General features: G+C 41.8%; 1 protein-coding gene across 1 annotated transcript in view; it reads left to right on the top strand.

Annotated features, from left to right (window-relative positions):
• The first annotated feature begins 2920 nt into the window (after nt 1–2920).
• The window catches only part of tnmd (tenomodulin), an 83068-nt gene continuing 64961 nt past the window's right edge, over nt 2921–21027 (top strand). Inside the window, exons 1-2 of the mRNA XM_046295827.1 lie at nt 2921–3072; nt 6980–7114. Coding sequence (XP_046151783.1) covers nt 3025–3072; nt 6980–7114 — 183 coding nt within the window. The 5' untranslated portion in view covers nt 2921–3024. The remainder of the gene's footprint in view (nt 3073–6979; nt 7115–21027) is intronic.

Below are 21027 nucleotides of genomic sequence, written 5' to 3'. Positions count from 1 at the left end.
CTCTCCTCACTGAAGCATGACAACCCAGAGAAAGAGAGCGTGGTAGGGAGACAGATAGAGAGGGAGGGAGAGAGAGTGAGGGAGACGGACAGAGAGAGAGGAATGGAGAGAGAGAGGGAGACAGAGTGAGGGAGGGAGAGACAGTATGGGAGATGGATAGAGAGGAATGGAGAGAGTGAGTGAGACGGATAGAGAGAGCGGAAGCGAGAGAGTGAGGGAGAGAGAGTGAGGGACACAGATAGAGAAAGAGGGAAGGAGAGACAGAGTGAGGCAGACGGAGCGAGAGAGAGGCAGGGAGAGAGAAAGGGAGGCAGCCAACTCCTTCCTCAGACCCCAGAGCTGTAGTTTCCATGACTGCCTTCGTTAATACTCACTCTCTCCCTTCCGCCCTCACCTCTCCTTCCACAGTAATGAAAGACTGAGGCAGTACCTGCAGAATGGTCATAAGAGGATAATGGAATCACACAGGATAATAAGGCCATGTTTGATCTGTGCAGAGCCACTCAGGGGTGCTGCGGTGTAGTCCAAAGGGAGGGGCTGGCTTCGTCTGCTGTTAGTGTGTGAGAGATGGGACCCTATCTCTTGATCGTCTCACTGCACACGTCCAGCCCAGTTAATCTATGTCTGCGCCTACTGGCCGTGACCAGATGGATGCAGGCCTTACTGTAGCGACAGGGAAGAGTGGGGCTGCTGGAGTACCTTGGCAATGGGCTGGGGAAATGTGTGGAGTGTCCTCAACAGCTTTGTGCCGGAGTGGGAAGGCCTTGACTGGGGAGGGAGAGTGAGGGGTGAAGAAGAATGCGACATGCATGCCATCAAAGTTATGGAAAAGTTGCCTTGTTTGCACCTTCACTTATTTTGAACTTTTATGTGCCTCACATTCTACTCCATGGCTGCGTCTGAACAGCCAACAAAACAGACAAGAGGCTGAATAGTTCATCAAATTCCTATCAAATGCTGGTCAGCGATGGAGCTTCAAGGGGAAAGAGTAAATGTTTATTTCAGATGTAGGATCTTAATCACTTTTTTGTTGCGGGGAATTTCCCACAGCTGGAAATGCAAACTTGTAGTGTATTTGAGTTTTAAAAGGCTTCTAAAGTTAGCCATTTCCACTTTTAAATTTCAGACCTGATTTGCCCTAATGAAAAATGTATCAACCCTTACAAATGAATTATAATCCACATAATAAGTCACATTTCTTGTTTCCTGCTGTAGCAAACTGACTGAAATTATGGTCCTACATTGATCATTCTTCCAGGTTTGCTCAAGCTGCTCCCATCAGCCCGCCTCTAATCTGTAGGTATCTGGCGTACACTCGACTCCAAATTGCTGTTTATTCCATCCTATGGGTGTTGAAGCCCCAGTATTGCTCTGAATGCTGCAAGGAGGATGGTCTGTGTCTGCTTGACTCCAGTGCTGACACAACACTATTCCTGAAAGAGCTGCTGCTTGATTTACCCAGGCAAAATGTGACAGTAATTGTAAAGATTTATATCAATAGGAAAAAGCTGACAAAGCCGCATGGCTATCAGATCTGACAGACTTAATGAGTGTTGAAATGTTGCATGTCACACTAAAGTCCTGCTTCACCATGTTTAGCTCTAATGATTTCCGTTGTACTGACCTTGGTCCTCGGTATTCCTCTTCCTTATGACATCTAGGTATGTGTGAGTATTTACCTCGACCATCTAGTAAAATGACATGGACAACACCACGACAATTCCGTTGATTTGTCCAGGCATATTCCCTTCTTTTTTCTTTTTTTTTTATCTTAAGCGGTTTTAATATTCTTTAAAGTTAGTGCTGTAGAAGCAACATACTATATGGACTATCAGCTTTAACTCCCAGACAACTTCAAGTCCTCCTTTTGCCTGAAAGATTGGAAATCTGCCAGATTTCACCAGATGTTAGATAGCTTCCTGCTTAACTGTTTGCACAGTGTCACATGGCCTTAGACTGTAAAGGTGTCAAACAGCATAGAGTGTCAAATTATAATAGTGCTTCATTGTGTGTCAAAGTAAACTCTTTGTCGAACAAAGGAACAGGAAATGAATTGGATTATGTTTCACTGTGTGGGAACATCATCCTGAGTGTTGTTTCTATTAGTCACTTTGCTGTGTTTACTGTGTTTACTGTGCTTGCTGTCTTTGCTGTCTTTGCTGTGTTTACTGTGCTTGCTGTCTTTGCTGTGTTTACTGTGCTTGTTGTCTTTGCTGTGTTTACTGTGCTTGCTGTCTTTGCTGTGTTTACTGTGCTTGCTGTCTTTGCTGTCTGCTGTGTTTACTGTGCTTGCTGTCTTTGCTGTGTTTACTGTGCTTGCTGTCTTTGCTGTCTGCTGTGTTTACTGTGCTTGCTGTCTTTGCTGTGTTTAATGTGCTTGCTGTCTTTGCTGTGTTTACTGTGCCTGCTGTCTCTGCTGTCTCTGCTGTCTCTGCTGTGCTTGCTGTCTTTGCTGTTTTTGCTGTCTGCTGTTTTTGCTGTCTTTGCTGTGTTTACTGTGCTTGCTGTCTTTGCCAACCTTCTCTTTCTCATAATTCCATGTATTTTCAAGAGGAATACAACATAAAGTAAAATTAGTATAACTCTCCTGACTGTAGTACAGAATCGTATAGTTAAAAACCTACCTTGTGTCTCTCTTGTTGTGCTGTGTGTTGTTTTGACCTACATATCTTTTTTATTACCAGCCCCCATCCCCACAGGCCTCTTGCCTTTTGGTAGGCCGTCATTGTAAATAAGAATTTGTTCTTAACTGACTTGCCAAGTTAAATAAAATGAAGATTTTTAAAAAATAAGATATTTCACTCTTTGAGTTAGGAGCACATTTCCGCTGGAAACATCTGCTATTCTTATAATGGGAATCACAATTGTTTTGGTAGTTCCATCCCATCTAAAACATCCCTCCCCTTTCAGTGCACTCTGAAATGACCAATGGAATGAAGTTTGGACTTTTTTCCTTCTAGAGACTCAGTAGTTTTACCAGCTAGGACGGGTGAATCTGAAGGAATTCTCCTCTGGGCTTGCATTATGGAAAATAGCTCTCAGTCCAGCAGTCAACAGGCTCTATGGAAAGATGTGAGTCTTAATGTCTTTTTTGTTGTTGTTAATTGACCATACTATACCGATTGTAGAAATATTGGTCATAAGTAGTAATGAATTCAGTATTTATTTTACTGGGTGATGAAAAGACAATGAATGCAATTACAATGACCAGAAATGTCAGTATTTTGTCATGCATATTGGGAGAAAGCTACCTTACAGAGAATAGAGCCATTGCAATTGGTATATTGTGAGTTTTAGGTGGGTTGAGAGACCTGAAGGTCATGATGAGGCTAAGATAAATCAAATAAAACAAATGCCTAGTTATATCTGACATCATACAGTCACCGAATGTTTTCTCTTTGGAATCACAAATGGAATGGGACTTGATACTGAGTGTTTCCAGAGGCATATTTTACTCATCTTTCCTCTCCACCTTGCCTCCTTGGGTCCTTGTGTTGTTTATTCTTCCTCAGACTCACCCGAGCTAGGGGACTTTATTCCTCAATAACATGTGTTATCACGTACAGTGAGATTTCAATATGTCTGTGGCTGTTTTTGAGTGCTTATTGCTCTCTGGCAGAATAAAAAAACACATTGCCTCTATAATCCATAGATATTCTCCCGAATAATGTGATGTTGGACATAAAGTTCTGCTTCTTAATAGTGACAGTGACTTGCTATTTATTTCATCTGTTGTGTGTCTATGCTTTTGGTACCAAATGAAAATGGTACATTCCAATAAGAGATTAAGAAGCTGTTCATCCATCACACTCTTCTCTCATGTGAAGATTTTGTCAATTGTTACAACAGACTCGCTAAGATGTGAATAGAGGGAATCAATAGGATTGTACTGAATCCAAAATGGACTACTCTTAGTCCAGTCTTGTGGAAAAATTTAAACTAGTCTTGCGGAATAATTTAAACGTTTTGTTTGTGTGTTAACTTAATCCACCATAATTCAATGATATGTGTAAGGATGGCAAAAATGCCCACTGCCATGAGCCCCCACTGCCCCGTTGTTAAGCTTTTGCAGCTTTCTATTTGTTCTCTATTTTTTTAAGTAAGCGCTCAATCCCTCTCTCTTTCTCTGTGCAATTTATATTCTGTCTAAACTGTACTCGAGTCAGATTTCCACTGCTTATGCAAGCTGCTGGAGGAGAGAGTGGACTTAGGACACATTTTTTTCCATGCTGGGAGAAATTCTCTTCATGATAGGTATTTCTGGCCCTGTGACTATATATCCTTCTGTTTCCTATCATCAGACCTTGAGAGGAGACCCGGTGCCTTGATGTGCCACATTGGATGTTTATGGCTACTGCTATGGTTTATCACATACCCTACATGACAAATAGTATGTGGACACCTGCTTGTCGAACATGTCATTCCAAAATCATGGGCATTAATATGGAGTTGGTCCCCTCTTTGCTGCTATAACAGTCTCCACTCTTCTGGGAAGGCTTTCCACTAGATGTCGGAACGTTGCTGCGGGGACTTGCTTCCATTCAGCCACAAGAGGTTAGTGAGGTTGGGCACTGATGTTGGGCCGATTAGGCCTAGCTCGCAGTTGGCATTTCAATTCATCTCAAAGGTGTTCGATGGGGTTGAAGTCAGAGCTCTGTGCAGGCCAGTCAAGTTCTTCCACACCGATCAAACCATGCTGAAACAGGAAGGGCTTTCCCAAAATGTTGCCACAAAGTTGGAAGCACAGAATCGTCTAGAATGTCATTGTATGCTGTAGTATTAAGACTTCCCTTCACTGGAAATAAGGAGCCTGAACCATGAAAAACAGCCCCAGACCATTATTCCTCCTCCAATAAACTTTACAGTGCATTCAGGCAGGTAGCGTTCTTCTGGCATCCGCCAAATCCAGATTTGTCCGTCGGACTGCCAGATGGTGAAGTGTGATTCACCCCTCCAGAGAACGAGTTTCCACTGAGAGTCCAATGGCTTTGAGCTTTACACCATTCCAGACGACGCTTGGCATTGCGCATGGTGATCTTATGCTTGTGTGCGGCTGCTCGGCCATGGAAAACCAATTTCATGAAGCTCCCAACGTTCTTGTGCGGAATTTGCTTCCAGAGGCAGTTTGGAACTCGGTAGTGAGTTTTGCAACTGAGAACAGAACATTTTTACTCGCTATGTGCTTCAGCACTCGGTGGTCCCGCTGTGCGAGCTTGTGTGGCCTACCACTTCGAGGCTGAGATGTTGTTGTTCCTAGACATTTCCACTTCACAATAACAGCTCTTACAGTTGACCGGGGCAGCTCTAGCAGGGCAGACATTTTACGAACTGACTTGTTGGAAAGGTGGCATCCTATGACGGTGCCATGTTGAAAGTCACTGAGCTCTTCAGTAAGGCCATTCTACTGCAAATGTTTGTCTATGGAGATTGCATGCCTGCATTCTCAATTTTAGTCACCTGTCAACAACGGGTGTGGCTGAAATAGCCGAATCCACTTATTTGAAGGGGGATCCACATACTGTATATATAGTGTACATGTTCATTATATGTGCATACTGATATACATACATTTCACTTTTGCATTCTTCATGTTGATAATATGCTTGGATCTGTCAGGGATGAAAGCCAGATAGAAATCCAGACATGGAGAGAAAACTATCTGTCCATATCTATAAATCCATATTCTTGCTGGTTATTAGATAGACATTAGTCATCAAACATTGGCAGCATCATATTCTTGATCATATCATCATCTTATCACCTTATGCAAGTTTAGTGTAAATTACGACTCAATAAGTATAGTCTATAGAAGCCCAATATACACATTTAGCAAACACCTAGCAAGCACGATGACAGTCATTCAATTCTACCTTAATTCATAGTTGTTAATGAACCATTTGTTCTGCATTCCTAAAAAATATCTTGTGTTTGAACAACGTATACTTTTTATCATTGCCTTAGATGCAAGAAGATGGATCAATTCTTTTTTAAGGAACAACCATTTTGCTAATCGAAGTTAGCTCCGTTTTCGATGTCTTCTTTTCATGGTCCTCGGAAACCTTTGAAAGCAGTCCAGTGTGAATTAGAACAGTTCATTCCCTCACCCCTGGAGCTTTGAGGGGGAACAAAAGCCCTGTTTTATTCATTTGTGGCCTTGAGCTCTGGGAATTGAGTCCAGTGGGGAGAGTTTAATTGGAGGAAACATTTAATAAACGTGACCTTTTAGTATCTCTGAAGCACTGCAGATTTTCCATATGCTGATTATTTACTTTGTGCCGGCATAGTAAGGTACTTCCAGAAAGTAGTTCTTCAAAGTTGCAAGCATATGTTTGTCACCAACTTCATCAATTGAAGCCTGGAAACAGAGAGCAAGGAGTTGTACAGGTGGCAAGGTTGCCTATTTTTCAATCTCCAATTCCTCTTTCAGATGCCTTCTCCTAGTTTTCTCAAGGGACTGCAATGTTGTACAAGGTTCAAAATGACATGCTGAACCACATTAATACTACAATAGAGAAGTATGTGGGGGTTTTATTGATATAATTATTGATATAATATTTCTGCAATGTTGTAGAGTAGGCCTATAGAGGCTATGGAGAGTAAGCAACATTAGGAATCTTGCATCAATAAATGATTGTCAGACACTATTTCAATCATGTCATGTTCTAATGTAGTTATTACAATGTTATAACACTACCATTGGAATAACAAAATCCTCACTGCAGGTGTATACCAAGTGTTAAGAGACTATTTGAAAGTTTTAAATTATAGTTACTTCTTCAACGACATTATATGATATGTACATGAACCACGCTGAGGTGTGAATGGATTGGCAGTGCTTCTCAGGTGCTTCTACACCTGCTTTGCTTGCTGTTTGGGGTTTTAGGCTGGGTGTGCAACACGTTGATATATCAGCTGATGTAAGAAGGGCTATATAAATACATTTTATTCCATAAAATTTGATTTCAAATGTTCTCCTTAGGTGGAGGTCGGAAAAGAGAAGAAGACCAGGTACCGGAGTTATCAGCGAGGAGCCCTGATTCTAGGGGTGGTCTTCTTGATGTTAACCCTGGGCATCTTCAGCCTCAGACACTTCTGGAGCCCAAGTCTGGGGAGGGTAAGGCCTGGTTTATGTCTGTAACAGTAGTATTGATTCATTCATTTGATTCATGATTCAAAATATATGTTGTTTTAGCTTGTTATCGGAGTCATAAAGTTGAATGGCCTTTTTCAAGTTCTACCAACTTTGAATTTCAAGCTATCCTAATTTACACCAAATTTACTTTGACTAAGTGAACTTCACCATTTGTCATTATAACCTTCTATTCCTAGTTGAATCAATTTCAACTTTAGTTAGGATAACTTAAACTTTAAACTTAATATAACTAGCATCAAATTTACTTTGACTAATAAAATAAAGTCAGGTCAACTTTATAGTCAGTTTAACCTACAATTTATAGTTTAACTTCTTGGCGCACCCATCCTGTTAGCGGGATCATTTTTGTCAACATCCGCTGAATTGCAGAGCGCCAAATTCAAATTAAATTACTAAAAAGATTTAATTTTCATGAAATCACAAGTGCAATATAGCAAAACACAGCTTTGCTTGCTGTTAATCCACCTGGCGTGTCAGATTTCAAAAAGCTTTACAGCTAAAGCAAACCAAGAGTTTATGTAAGCACATCTACCCCAAGAGACAAAACATTACAAACAGCTAGCAGCAAAGTAGATTGGTCACAAAAGTCAGAAAAGCAATCAAATGAATCGCTTACCTTTGATGATCTTCGGAAGTTTACACTCACGAGACTCCTAGTTACACAATAAATGTTCCTTTTGTTCCATAAAGATTATTTTCATATCCAAAATACCTCCATTTGGTTGGCACATTTTGTTCAGAAATCCACAGGCTCGAGCGGTCATGATGGAACAGACGAAAATTCCAAATAGTATCCGTAAAGTTCGTAGAAACATGTCAAACGTTTTTCATAATCAACCCTCAGGTTGTTTTTACAATAAATAATCAATAATATTTAAACCGGACCATATCTTTTTCAATAGAAGAGAGAGAGAAAATGTCTGCTCCAAGCTGTTGCGCATGCGAAACTCTGCTGGCACCCAGCCATCCACTGATGTGTTCTCGCTCATTTTTCCAAATAAAAGGCTGAAACTATGTCTAAAGACTGTTCACAACATGTGGAAGTCATAGGGAAAGGAATCTGGTTGAAATCACTTTAAATGGAGGGAAGGCATGCAATGGAACAGGGAGCTTTCAAAATAGGAGGCACTTCCTAGTTGGATTTTCCTCAGGTTTTCGCCTGCAATATCAGTTCTGTTATACTCACAGACAATATTTAGACCGTTTTTGGAAACTTTAGAGTGTTTTCTATCCTAATCCGACAATTATATGCATATTCTAGCTTCTGGGCCTGAGAAATAGGCAGTTTAATTTGGGTATGTTTTTCATCCAAACATCAAAATACTGCCTCCTACACTCAACAGGTTAATCAATTTAGTAGAAATAACTAGCCTCCATTTTGAAATGACTTCATATTTTCAATTCATCTAACTTACTATCAAGTTAAGTAGACTATATATACATTGATATAACAACATTAACCCTGACCATAACAATTACATAACACAGATTTCAGTAGGGAACCTTATGCTCCCATCTGTCTCTTGCTCAATGTGTGAGCTTTTTCACCAGTTTCAAAACTGGCAGTGCACTCAGTTAAGTCAACCAACCAACCAACACAACACTTTAACTACAATAACGTTCTCAGTAACGGTTAAAGAAAAACATTTATTGTTAACATGTGGTTGTTTATCTACCTTCGTTGAATTCAGTAAGTGAAGTTGCTCTGGATAAAGCATCTGCTAAATGACCAAAATGTAAATGCCAAAATTAACGGTTGCATTATTCTAAGAGCTCAGCAATCGCAAAATAAGTTGAAGTCATCTGAACTTGACAATTTCAGTCAACATAACTCTTATGTTGCATCATTAGATTTTACTTTTTGGTTGTGAATTTCGAAGTTGAGTAAACACATTGTTTGTTGTTAACTCAACTTGATTTAATAAGTTAAGACAATTACAGTCAACACGACTGTTATGTTGCTTCAGTTGTTTTGACTTCATGGTGAATTTCTAAGTTGAGTAAACACATTGTTTGTTGTTAACTCAACTTGATTTAATAAGTTATGACATTTTGAGTGAGTTGAAGTCAACTTAATTAATCTATTTTTTCAACTCAACCCAATTTTGTAAACTTTCTTGGTTACTTAAAATTTGTAATTTTAACTGAATCTCAATATTATAATTTTTTACAATGTACACTAGAGTATATTAAAGGTTTAGCCTAGGGAGGGTAAGGCTTGGCTTATGTCAGTAACAGTAGTATTGCTTCATGATTAACCAGTACACTAGAGTTGTGGTAAAGGTTTAGTCTGGGCCTCAATAAGGTAAGGCCTGACTCATGTCAATAACTGTGGAATGTCATAATGACTCATTGTATTTCTTCACAATAAACCAGTATGGTGGGTTTCCATCGCTCTTATCAAACTAGCTCATGTCCGACCTAGATACGGGTTAAAAGTTACACACCCGTTCATCCTTCTCTACCATGAAAACAGCTACGTACATTGATGTCATGCTTCAATGTTGTATGGCCCAGCTTTTAATGGAAAGTTAGAATTGTTAGGACTCAGGATAAAAGACCCACTCAAGCTTTTCCTGACCAAATCCTATCTATGACTTCCATGGAAAATGTGTTGAAATGGAGAGAGATGGCCACACAAAGAGCCAAGACAGCCTTAGTCGGCAGTCAGTATAATATTGCACTGAATTTAAAAGCTCTATTGGCTCTATCGAAGCTCTATCGAAAAGACAGCTGTGGTTTGAAATGACTTTCTCAATGTCTTGGTTTTCGCATATGTAATTTGAAGAAGCTGTCATGTTATACGATGATATCTCTTGTTGGAAATGTTTGATTGCAGCGTCATTTATCATTTTGTCTATTAACTTCTCTCTACTCGCAGTGTAAATATGTTTATGCAATTGGTGCTCCTGATACCTCTGTCCAATCGACCTTAATTGCGGTTGACCACATTGGAAGCACTAGAACTCAAGCCTCTTCATGTTATAATTGGAGTAAACTCTTGTCTGAGCAATTCATCTTGTGAAAATCCAATTCACTCACTTTTGATGGAGAGCATTTTCACTCCGCTTCTTTCCCCCAGATTCCCCATGGGGGGAAAAAAGCTAATTTACTCAAGACCATGGAAAAATAAATACATCGATACTTTCTTCTCAAGGAACATTAGCCAGTATTTGTGTTCCAGGCGCTACCTTGAATGAGAGAAAAGAGCTGTAAATGATTTTGCTTCTTGTACAGAATATTTAGACCAATGATAAAAAGACCTACTAACTTAACTAGATATTTCAATGTCGACAGTAAACCACAGTAGTCCATATGCTTGAACAAATAATACAAATGGTTTTCTGTTTATAGGGGCCTTCAATTAGCAATAATACAACTATTTTATATACTACGTATACTGTACAACAACCAGCTTCAATAACCCTCTCTTAAGAAGCTATTGGAATAATATTGAAGTAAAATATCCTTTTTGTCGATTTGTAGCACAGGTAAATTGTGAATTGCTGTATGCATCAAAATGGGAACCTTTAATTTCACATGAGGGATAGTGCTGGAAGGTAACAGAGCACAGGCTAATCAAGGTACAGCGAAATGCTCTGTATGGACAGGCATTGTCCACCTTCTCCTCCTCCTTGCTCACCAGGTATAAATCACCTTTGGGTCTGTCTTCTTTGTCCTTGTTAAATATTTCATGCCGGAGGTGGAGGAGTCATTATTTCCACTTTAATAAGCTGTGATCGCTCTCACGTGGCACATAATGCCCGCATCCCAAATGCCACTATGGCCCCTGGTCGAAAGTAGTGCACTATAAACGGAATAGGGTGCCATTTGGGACGCATCCAATGTGCTGAGGGCAGAGGCTTCCCAGGGATTGGACATCAAACCCGTGGCCCCTCACTTCCCCTTTAATGGGGTCTTGAGGGGAGGCCCCGTTCTCTGGCCTTCATCAGTGAGAAAGATGGAGCCGCTTCAAAGCCCAATCACCTGTCTGTCTGCCTGATGGGAAGCCCCCTTAGACACACTGCAGTAAAACACACCAATTGTATCTTCGCCAAGCCCATCTTGGGACTCATCTGAAGGAGAGTTTGAACAGAGAATGGGAATGTGTGTGTGTGTGTGTGTGTGTGTGTGTGTGTGTGTGTGTGTGTGTGTGTGTGTGTGTGTGTGTGTGTGTGTGTGTGTGTGTGTGTGTGTGTGTGTGTGTGTGTGTGTGTGTGTGTGTGTGTGTGTGTGTGTGTGTGTGTGTGTGTGTGTGTGTGTGTGTGTGTGTGCATAAAAAAGCTATGTTTCCACAGACAATGACAATGAAACCTGTATACAGTATATGCAAACATTACAGCTTTAGGCAGTCACAACTTCACAGCTCCCAATAAATATTTCAACCACAATAATATATATTTAATGCACAACCTCCTCTGCCCATGTGGATGAGTCTCTTTAAAAAAAGATCTTAATGTGGAATGGCTTGCTGCTCCTACCTTTCTGTTTCCCTGTAAGCTCTCATCAATTATTACATTGCTCTGGAAAGCTTTAACCCCTGACAAACTAATTAGAAGTCAATACATCAATTGCGCTTGCCTCTGCCACTCCCCACTCTGGCAGGAGCCTCCAACACGCTGGTCTCCTGTCCCCTGCCATGGAAAGGTAATTTGTTTTGCACATTGTATTTCAATATGACACGGTACCCACTTGGGAACTTATTTTAATTACTTGCAAACATATGTTGCTAGAGAGGCCTGCTGGGGAAGATAGTTTGCCATCATTCTCCCTGCCTGTGTGTGTTTTAGTGTGCAGGCTGGGCTGCTGCCTACGTCCTCTCTTAGCTTCCGGTACATTTCTGTCTTAATGTTTACAGTGTAGTCATTATTGTTAGTGAGCTCCAAAGCTCACAGGGGATTTTGCCTCCTTGTGTATTAATCTACTGTTATTACCAACATACAATGGTTCGTCCGTGGATGTATTATATGGTGTGCTTAGCAACTGTAGAAATGTATGCGTGATTATGACTTCATACCTGCACTCATCAAGGGATTACCTGTGGTGAAAATAGACCTGCAGTTTGAGACATTACAATGGATTTAAATCAGTGCCGGTACTATGCTGGGAGTCCTTTGTAAGCATTCTATGAACATAATTCGTCACCCAGTTCATAGGGGGTATTCTCTTTCACTTCATGTTGTTCAGGTGATTGTTCTACTCTCCACAGCCTCTTCGAGACCTGAAACAATTTGGGTGCAGAATAACTTCTCGGGGCTGCAGGTGGCCTAGCGGTTAAGAGAGTTGGGCCAGTAAAGGTTGCTGGTTCAAAAACTGAGAGGACTAGGAGAAAAATATGTCTATGTTCCCTAATTGCTCCTGTAAGTTGCTTTGCATAAAAGTGTCTGCAATATGACGTTAATGGCAACTAGCCACAGAATAATTGTGAATCGAGAGTTGTTTGTGAACCAGTGACTCCAGGGGGAGCCCAAATAGCTCCCGGGTGCTGCTGGGACAGTGTGGTGAAATTGCATGAGAAACACAGGTGTCAGGCTGGAAGGGAAGCACTCCATTATTCAAGCTGGAATTGCATTGCTCACCTTGATGTCTCGCCCCAGTCCCCGGGCAGTCCCTCACACGTTGCCCCAGACTGCAACTTAAAGACTTCAGTGTCAGGCTGGGGTGGCCTAATGAACAGTCTTGCACCTGCTCCTTTCGAATGGTCACAGGTGCTGGGCTTTCTACTGCCCTCCTCAGTTTGTGTCCTGAGTTTGTTTTGACAATTCCAGCGGTGCCCTAGAAATGTCACCAAAGGAGACTGGTTCGCATGTTTTGTATTTAACGTCATCCTACCAACCTGTCATATGGTCACATTGTTTTTCCAAGGGAGGAGGATGAGCGCACTAACTCCAACAGACTTCAAGTTCTCTTGGACCCAGAAGTGAAGGAGGGGGGAGGGACAAAACAAATGTCATGCTTAAACCCTACCCAGCTGAAAGCCTGAGGTAGTGACGGTTTTCTTAAACCCTACCCAGCTGAAAGCCTGAGGTAGTGACGGTTTTCTTAAACCCTACCCAGCTGAAAGCCTGAGGTAGTAACTAGGTTCTTGAACCCTTAAACCCTGCCCAGCCAAAAGCCTGAGGTAAAACTGTGTTCTTAAACCCTGCCCAGCCAAAAGCCTGAGGTAGTCACTGTGTCCGTAAACCCTTAAACCCTGCCCAGCCGAAAGCCCAGTAGGGCTTAGTCACTGTGTTCTTAATAAATCAATTAGGCACATTTGGGCAGACTTGATACAACATTTTGAACAGAAATGCAATGGTTCATTGGATCAGTCTAAAACTTTGCACATACACTGCTGTCATCTAGTTGCCAAAATCTAAATTGCACCTAAACTGGAATACTACATTGTGGCCTTTCTCTTGTATTTCAAAGACGATAAAACAAACAAAAAAAACAAAAAAACGTTTTTTTCTTTATATTATCTTTTACCAGATTTAATGTGCTATATTCTCCTACATTAATTTCACATTTCAACAAACTACAAAGTGTTTCCTTTCAAGTGGTATCAAGAATATGCATATCCTTGCTTCAGGTCCTGAGCTACAGGCAGTTAGATTTGGGTATGTCATTTTGGGCTAAAGTCTGATCCTTAAAAGTTACCCTGCCCAGCCAAAAGCCTGAGGTAGTCACTGTGTTCTTAAACCCTGCCCAGCCGAAAGCCTGGGGTAATCACTGTGTTCTTAAACCCTGCCAAGCCGAAAGCCTGCGGTAATCACTGTGTTCTTAAACCCTGCCAAGCCGAAAGCCTGAGGTAGTCACTGTGTTCTTAAACCCTGCCCAGCCAAAAGCCTGAGGTAGTCACTGTATCCTTAAACCCTGCCCAGCCTAAAGCCTGAGGTAGTCACTGTGTTCTTAAACCATGCCCAGCCAAAAGCCTGAGATAGTCACTGTGCTCTTAAACCCTGACCAGCCTAAAGCCTGAGGCAGTGACTGTTTTCTTAAACCCTACCCAGCCGAAAGCCCGAAGTTGTCACTGTATTCTTAAACCCTGTCCAGCTGAGACCCCGAGGTAGCGACAGTGTTGTGGTATGTGAAGGAAGGGGTGGCTGTGGCATGCTGCCCACCTCTGGGAACTGGGTGCACTTCAACTGTAGATTCTGCTAGGAGCATTGAGAACACTGCTACAAAGCGTGTTGGGAACACTCGTCGGGGCCATGTGGCGTTTCAATGCGAGTCTGTGCATCTCCCTCTCCAAAAGCGAGAGTGACAGAAGAGTAGTCAGAATTTGCATTTGAATGGCGGCAGTTTACTTCCCAATCTTTAGGCACCTGATGTGTGACGTGTTGCATGCACAGTCTGTAAACTCATTCACTGGGGCAAGGTTTGCAGGCAATCTCTTCCCCCCTCCCCATCTCCCCTACTCTCCCAATCTCCCCTACTCTTCTCCATCGCCCCTACTCTCCTCCATCTCCCCTACTCTCCTCCATTGCCCCTACTCTTCTCCATCTCTGATACAATCTTCCATCTCCCCTACTCTCCCCATTTTACATCTCCCCTACTCTAACCATTTCCCCTCCTCTATCTCCACAACTCTCTCCATACCCCCTCCTCCATATTCCCAACCCTCCCCATCTCCCCATCTCCCGACCTCCATCTCATCTACCTCTCCCATGTCCTCTACTCTCTCCATATTCTTTACTTTCCCCATATCCCCTCCTCTATCTCCTCTACTCTCCCCATCTCCCCTACTCTCCCCATGCCCCCCATCTCCCCTACTCTCCGCATGCTCCCTCTCCCCATCTCACCTACTCTCCCCATGCTCCCCCTCCTCCATCTCCCCTACTCTCATCATGTTCCCCCTTCCTATCTCCCCTACTCACCTCATGCTCCCCCTCTTCCATCTCCCCAACTCTCATCATGTTCCCCCTCCCCATATCCCCTACTCTCCCCATGCTCCCCCTCCTCCATCTCCCCAACTCTCCTCATGTTCCCCCTTCCTATCTCCCCTACTCACCTCATGCTCCCCCTCTTCCATCTCCCCAACTCTCATCATGTCCCCCCTCCCCATATCCCCTACTCTCCAGGATAGGATAGAATTACAAGACCAATCATGCTCCCCCTCCTCCATCTCCCCAACTCTCATCATGTTCCCCCTCCCCATATCCCCTACTCTCCTCATGCTCCCCCTCTTCCATCTCCCCAACTCTCCTCATGTTTCCTCTCCCCATCTCTCCTACTCTCCTCATGCTCCCCCTCCTCCATCTCCCCAACTCTCATCATGTTCCCCCTCCCCATATCCCCTACTCACCTCATGCTCCCCCTATTCCATCTCCCCAACTCTCATCATGTTCCCCCTCCCCATATCCCCTACTCTCCCCATGCTCCCCCTCCTCCATCTCTCACTCGAGCGAGAGCCAAGCAGTCTTACTCTCCCCTCTGTTGTACAATTTGGATTCTGATTGAGCTTTCACATCCTGTTTGGCTCTCCCAGCGAGTCTGATCTTCTGCTTCTGTCCCAGTGCATTCTCTAGGGTCGTCATTAGTTACCACAGCCACAAAGTCATAAACCCTGCCTATTTATAAAATGTATCTTCTAAAGTGTGATTTTAAAACTAACCCTAACCTTAAACACACTGCTAACCTTGTGGGTAATTAAGCAAAAAAATTCAGCACATTTTTGTTTTCAAACATTTTCCCGACATAGCACATTTTTACTTTGTGGCTGTGGAAACTAGTGGAAACAGTTCTCTAGCCAAAATAGTTCTCTAGCACACACTCCATACTCACAAAGTATTATTACATTGACAAATCCAGTTGGAAATGGATTGAAAATGGAATGAAATGTTATTCATAACAACGCTTTGCATTGTATGCATGTACTAAGTAAAAGTGAATGAACAATTCTCCTTGAATGTTGCATTGAATATGAACCGGGAATCGAAGCCGACAAAGACTACCGGTACATCAGTCTGAGAGTACCCTGCCTCACCTCATGTGTAGTGTTACTATCATGCTCTGTCAACATCGCTTGCGCTATGCAACGCAGCATCTCAACTGGACTAAGCCGGATGGATGTGGGACGCTCTGTGGTTGCTTCACGTGGCATAACTTATCAAAGATAGAGTACAAATGTCCCCTTTGCCCGCCAGATGTTGGTTGCTTTGTCATTCAACGTTAATAAAGATAATAAAATATTAAGCACAGGAAGATTGACATCTCCCTTTGGGAAACAGGCCTGTTTTGATTCAGAGCTGGTGAAGCATCATCTGGCCCTGTGCTTCAGCTCTCACCGTCTAGTTTAGGGAACCCCTCTAGGTTGATTTATATATTTGCTCCAATCTCAAACTTAAAAGTACATGTCAGCCATAAAATGTTAGAGATTGGTATAATTTGCTCCGAGAGCTCAAAGTATTACATTTTTACGGCACCTTGCGAAACAAAGCAGACGTCTTGGAAGACAAGCGTCAGATCTGGAAATAAATCAAACATCAGACAGCATACCCCGAAGCAATCTCGGCTACAAACATCTTTAAATTGATTATTGCATAATTTATCTCCGGCGGTACACTGTGCGGACGGCAAGCTGTCATTTGCACCATGTGAAAGCCAGACAAAGCATTGTAGTCTCACTCCTTCGAAGATCCTTGACTAGAAGTGCAGCGCGAAAGTATCATGTCGAGTCCACGGTGGACTGTGTACTTGTTCTTCCTCTGATCTTGGACTTGGTGCAGTGTACTGTAGCTCCAAGGACAGGAAGTCTGTTGATGCATGAAAAACAAATGCCTCACATGGTCTTATGAATGGGTACAATATCCTGCCAGGTCGGCGAATAACAAAACTTTGTCACAGCTGGTGACGTTAAACCAAGTTGTTCTATTCCAGCTTCCTTTACGGTTGCTAAATTGCCTCTATGGAGATTCATAGAGTGACGTATATCTTTAGATTTGTGTGTATTGTTGCGAATCGTTTTTAGATACTACTGCACTGTTAGATACTACTGCACTGTTGGAGATAGGAACACAAGCATTTCGCTACACCCGCAATAACATCTGCTCAATATGTGTATGTGACCAATACAATGTCATTTTATTTTCATTTGATTCATATCTGGTGAAGCTTGACGACATCTCAAAAGGTTTGTACATTTAGTGATGTAGTGATGCTTCAGGTTAAGTTGTTAATCTATGAAATAGTTTGACATGTGGCAGAATGTTCCCAAGCCGTACCTCTTACTGGTATGAAACATAAAAAGAAGTCAAGTAGAGATGTAAAGGTCTATTTTAATGTTGGTTTCATCAAGTATAATCATGCTTGTTTACACTAATCACGATGCTTTGCAATTCTCCGGTCCGTTTGAATAATAACAGTACTCATCATCCTGTCTGCTAATATCATAGTGTAAATCTTTGGCAGACAGTGTCAACAATTGTTCATTTTCCAGTAGAGGCAGAAATTCATAGTTTAGCACTGGACTCTCTGAACTACTTACTGATGGCTGTCGGCGAAACAAAACCCTAAAAAGTCAATCAGTAGTCTACTGCTGTTATTTCCAAGAATGACTTTACATCTATTGGCTCTAAATAACAGACTAGCTTGTCATAAAATGATAGTTATAGAGGTGAAATGGGAGAATTCATTCAGAGTGGAATATAATGACCTCAACGTGTTTTGATGTTTCGCACTCGTCTTTGAATCTCGGCAGAAAAGCCTAGGGACATAGAAGGATTCATCAAAAGTGACTCTGAATTGTGAGCGTTTTAGACCTGGGACATGGGCCTTTGAAAGCACATGTACACCAGAATGATGTTTTTGCATACCGTTTATACCCTTAAAGCTTAAGAGCTTGAGAAGTTGTTCATACAGCTCTCATCTGAGGAAACTCCTCAACCAGTCCGATGATAGGTCATTTTCAATCTTCAATGCTGACGTGTAGAGCCACTCAGCGCATTATTATAAAACAAGTTACAGAAGACAATGGAATAGTTGATTGATTAGTCTAATCTAAGTGATTGATTAGTCTACTCTAGGGGACTGTTTAGTCTACTCAAGGTGACTGATTAGTCTACTCTAGGTGATTGTTTAGTCTACTCTAGGTGATTGTTTAGTCTACTCAAGGTGACTGATTAGTCTACTCTAGGTGATTGTTTAGTCTACTCTAGGTGATTGTTTAGTCTACTCTAGGTGACTGATTAGTCTACTCTCGGTGATTGTTTAGTCTACTCTAGGTGATTGTTTAGTCTACTCTAGGTGACTGATTAGTCTACTCTAGGTATATAATAATATATGCCATTTAGCAGACGCTTTTATCCAAAGCGACTTACAGTCATGTGTGCATACATTCTACATATGGGTGGTCCCGGGGATCGAACCCACTACCCTGGCGTTACAAGCACCATGCTCTACCAACTGAGCTACAGAAGGACCACTAGGTGACTGATTAGTCTACTCTAGGTGATTGTTTAGTATACTTTAGGTGACTGATTAGTCTACTCTAGGTGATTGTTTAGTCTACTCTCGGTGATTGTTTAGTCTACTCTAGGTGATTGTTTAGTCTACTCTCGGTGACTGATTAGTCTACTCTAGGTGATTGTTTAGTCTACTCTAGGTGATTGTTTAGTCTACTCTAGGTGATTGTTTAGTCTACTCTAGGTGATTGTTTAGTCTACTCTAGGTGATTGTTTAGTCTACTCTAGGTGACTGATTAGTCTACTCTAGGTGATTGTTTAGTCTACTCTAGGTGATTGTTTAGTCTACTCTAGGTGACTGATTAGTCTACTCTAGGTGATTGTCTATATTATTATATTATTATTATGTTTAGTCTACTGTAGGTGACTGATTTGTCTACTCACGGTGACAGATTAGTCTACTCTAGGTGATTGTTTAGTCTACTCTAGGTGACTGTTTAGTCTACTCTAGGTGACTGATTAGTCTACTCTAGGTATATAATAATATATGCCATTTAGCAGACGCTTTTATCCAAAGCGACTTACAGTCATGTGTGCATACATTCTACGTATGGGTGGTCCCGGGGATCGAACCCACTACCCTGGCGTTACAAGCACCATGCTCTACCAACTGAGCTACAGAAGGACCACTAGGTGACTGATTAGTCTACTCTAGGTGATTGTTTAGTATACTTTAGGTGACTGATTAGTCTACTCTAGGTGATTGTTTAGTCTACTCTAGGTGATTGTTTAGTCTACTCTAGGTGATTGTTTAGTCTACTCTCGGTGACTGATTAGTCTACTCTAGGTGATTGTTTAGTCTACTCTAGGTGATTGTTTAGTATACTTTAGGTGACAGATTAGTCTACTCTAGGTGACTGATTAGTCTACTCTCGGTGATTGTTTAGTCTACTCTAGGTGACTGATTAGTCTACTCTAGGTGATTGTTTAGTCTACTCTAGGTGATTGTTTAGTCTACTCTAGGTAACTGATTAGTCTACTCTAGATGACTGATTAGTCTACTCTAGGTGATTGTTTAGTCTACTCTAGATGACTGATTAGTCTACTCTAGATGACTGATTAGTCTACTCTAGGTGATTGTTTAGTCTACTCTAGGTGATTGTTTAGTCTACTCTAGGTGACTGATTAGTCTACTCTAGATGACTGATTAGTCTACTCTAGGTGATTGTTTAGTCTACTCTAGGTGACTGATTAGTCTACTCTAGATGACTGATTAGTCTACTCTAGGTGATTGTTTAGTCTACTCTAGGTGATTGTTTAGTATACTTTAGGTGACTGATTAGTCTACTCTAGGTGATTGTTTAGTCTACTCTAGGTGATTGTTTAGTCTACTCTAGGTGACTGATTAGTCTACTCTAGATGACTGATTAGTCTACTCTAGGTGATTGTTTAGTCTACTCTAGGTGACTGATTAGTCTACTCTAGATGACTGATTAGTCTACTCTGGGTGACTGATTAGTCTACTCTAGGTGATTGTTTAGTCTACTCTAGGTGATTGTTTAGTCTACTCTAGGTGACTGTTTAGTCTACTCTAGGTGACTGATTAGTCTACTCTAGGTGACTGATTAGTCTACTCTAGATGACTGATTAGTCTACTCTAGATGACTGATTAGTCTACTCTGGGTGACTGGTTAGTCTACTCTAGGTGATTGTTTAGTCTACTCTAGGTGATTGCTGGGATCAGGTGGGTACAGTCATTCAAACTAATTCTCATACCCATCTATGTTTGCCCAATTATCTCAGTAAGTTCCAACGTCTGTCTTTCTGAAACAACATTACATTAATCTATTTTGTTATTTTAAAATACTCACACATTCATATTTTTCTATAGTATGTAAGCGGGTCTATTTAAATACAATCTTTGTGAAAATATATATATTTCTTAATTCCATAGTTTCTCTCAATGCAAAATAAGTCAAGTATGCTTGAAGGATCCTGAGGTTGGCGGATCAATAGTGCCATCCTTTCACAGTCGACATGGACTAGTGTTCGTCTTAGCACCTGTGAGTGTTGGGCCACCAGAGGGCCCTTGGATGAGAGGCTCGCCCATCTGAAGCCCTAAACTAGTGCTGACAGCTCACGCCCACGCACCCAGGGGCCATGGCAATAGATCAGGGAGTTATCCTCATCACCAGCACCAACCACCAGCAGGGACTCAGTAGGAGGGCTACACTGTGTCTGCTGCTGCACACAATGACTTCCCTTTATTGTGTCTTCAGGGAAGCAGCTCGATGTAAACAACATTTGAACAATTATGAGGCTGTAAATATCACAGCCATTTCAAAGGTGCTGTCCCCTACAGTCTACCTTGTTCAAGGGCTAGCATGTTATATTAGTAATAAGATCGTAGTAATGGTAGTGAAATACTCAACCCTGTGGGAACTGCTGTGCGGAGAATGTCAATGGCATTGTGGAACATTAAAGGAGAGA

Source organism: Oncorhynchus gorbuscha, linkage group LG13 (genome assembly GCF_021184085.1).
Source record: "Oncorhynchus gorbuscha isolate QuinsamMale2020 ecotype Even-year linkage group LG13, OgorEven_v1.0, whole genome shotgun sequence".
NCBI lineage: Eukaryota > Metazoa > Chordata > Actinopteri > Salmoniformes > Salmonidae > Oncorhynchus > Oncorhynchus gorbuscha.
This window is presented reverse-complemented; position numbering and strand designations above follow the sequence as displayed.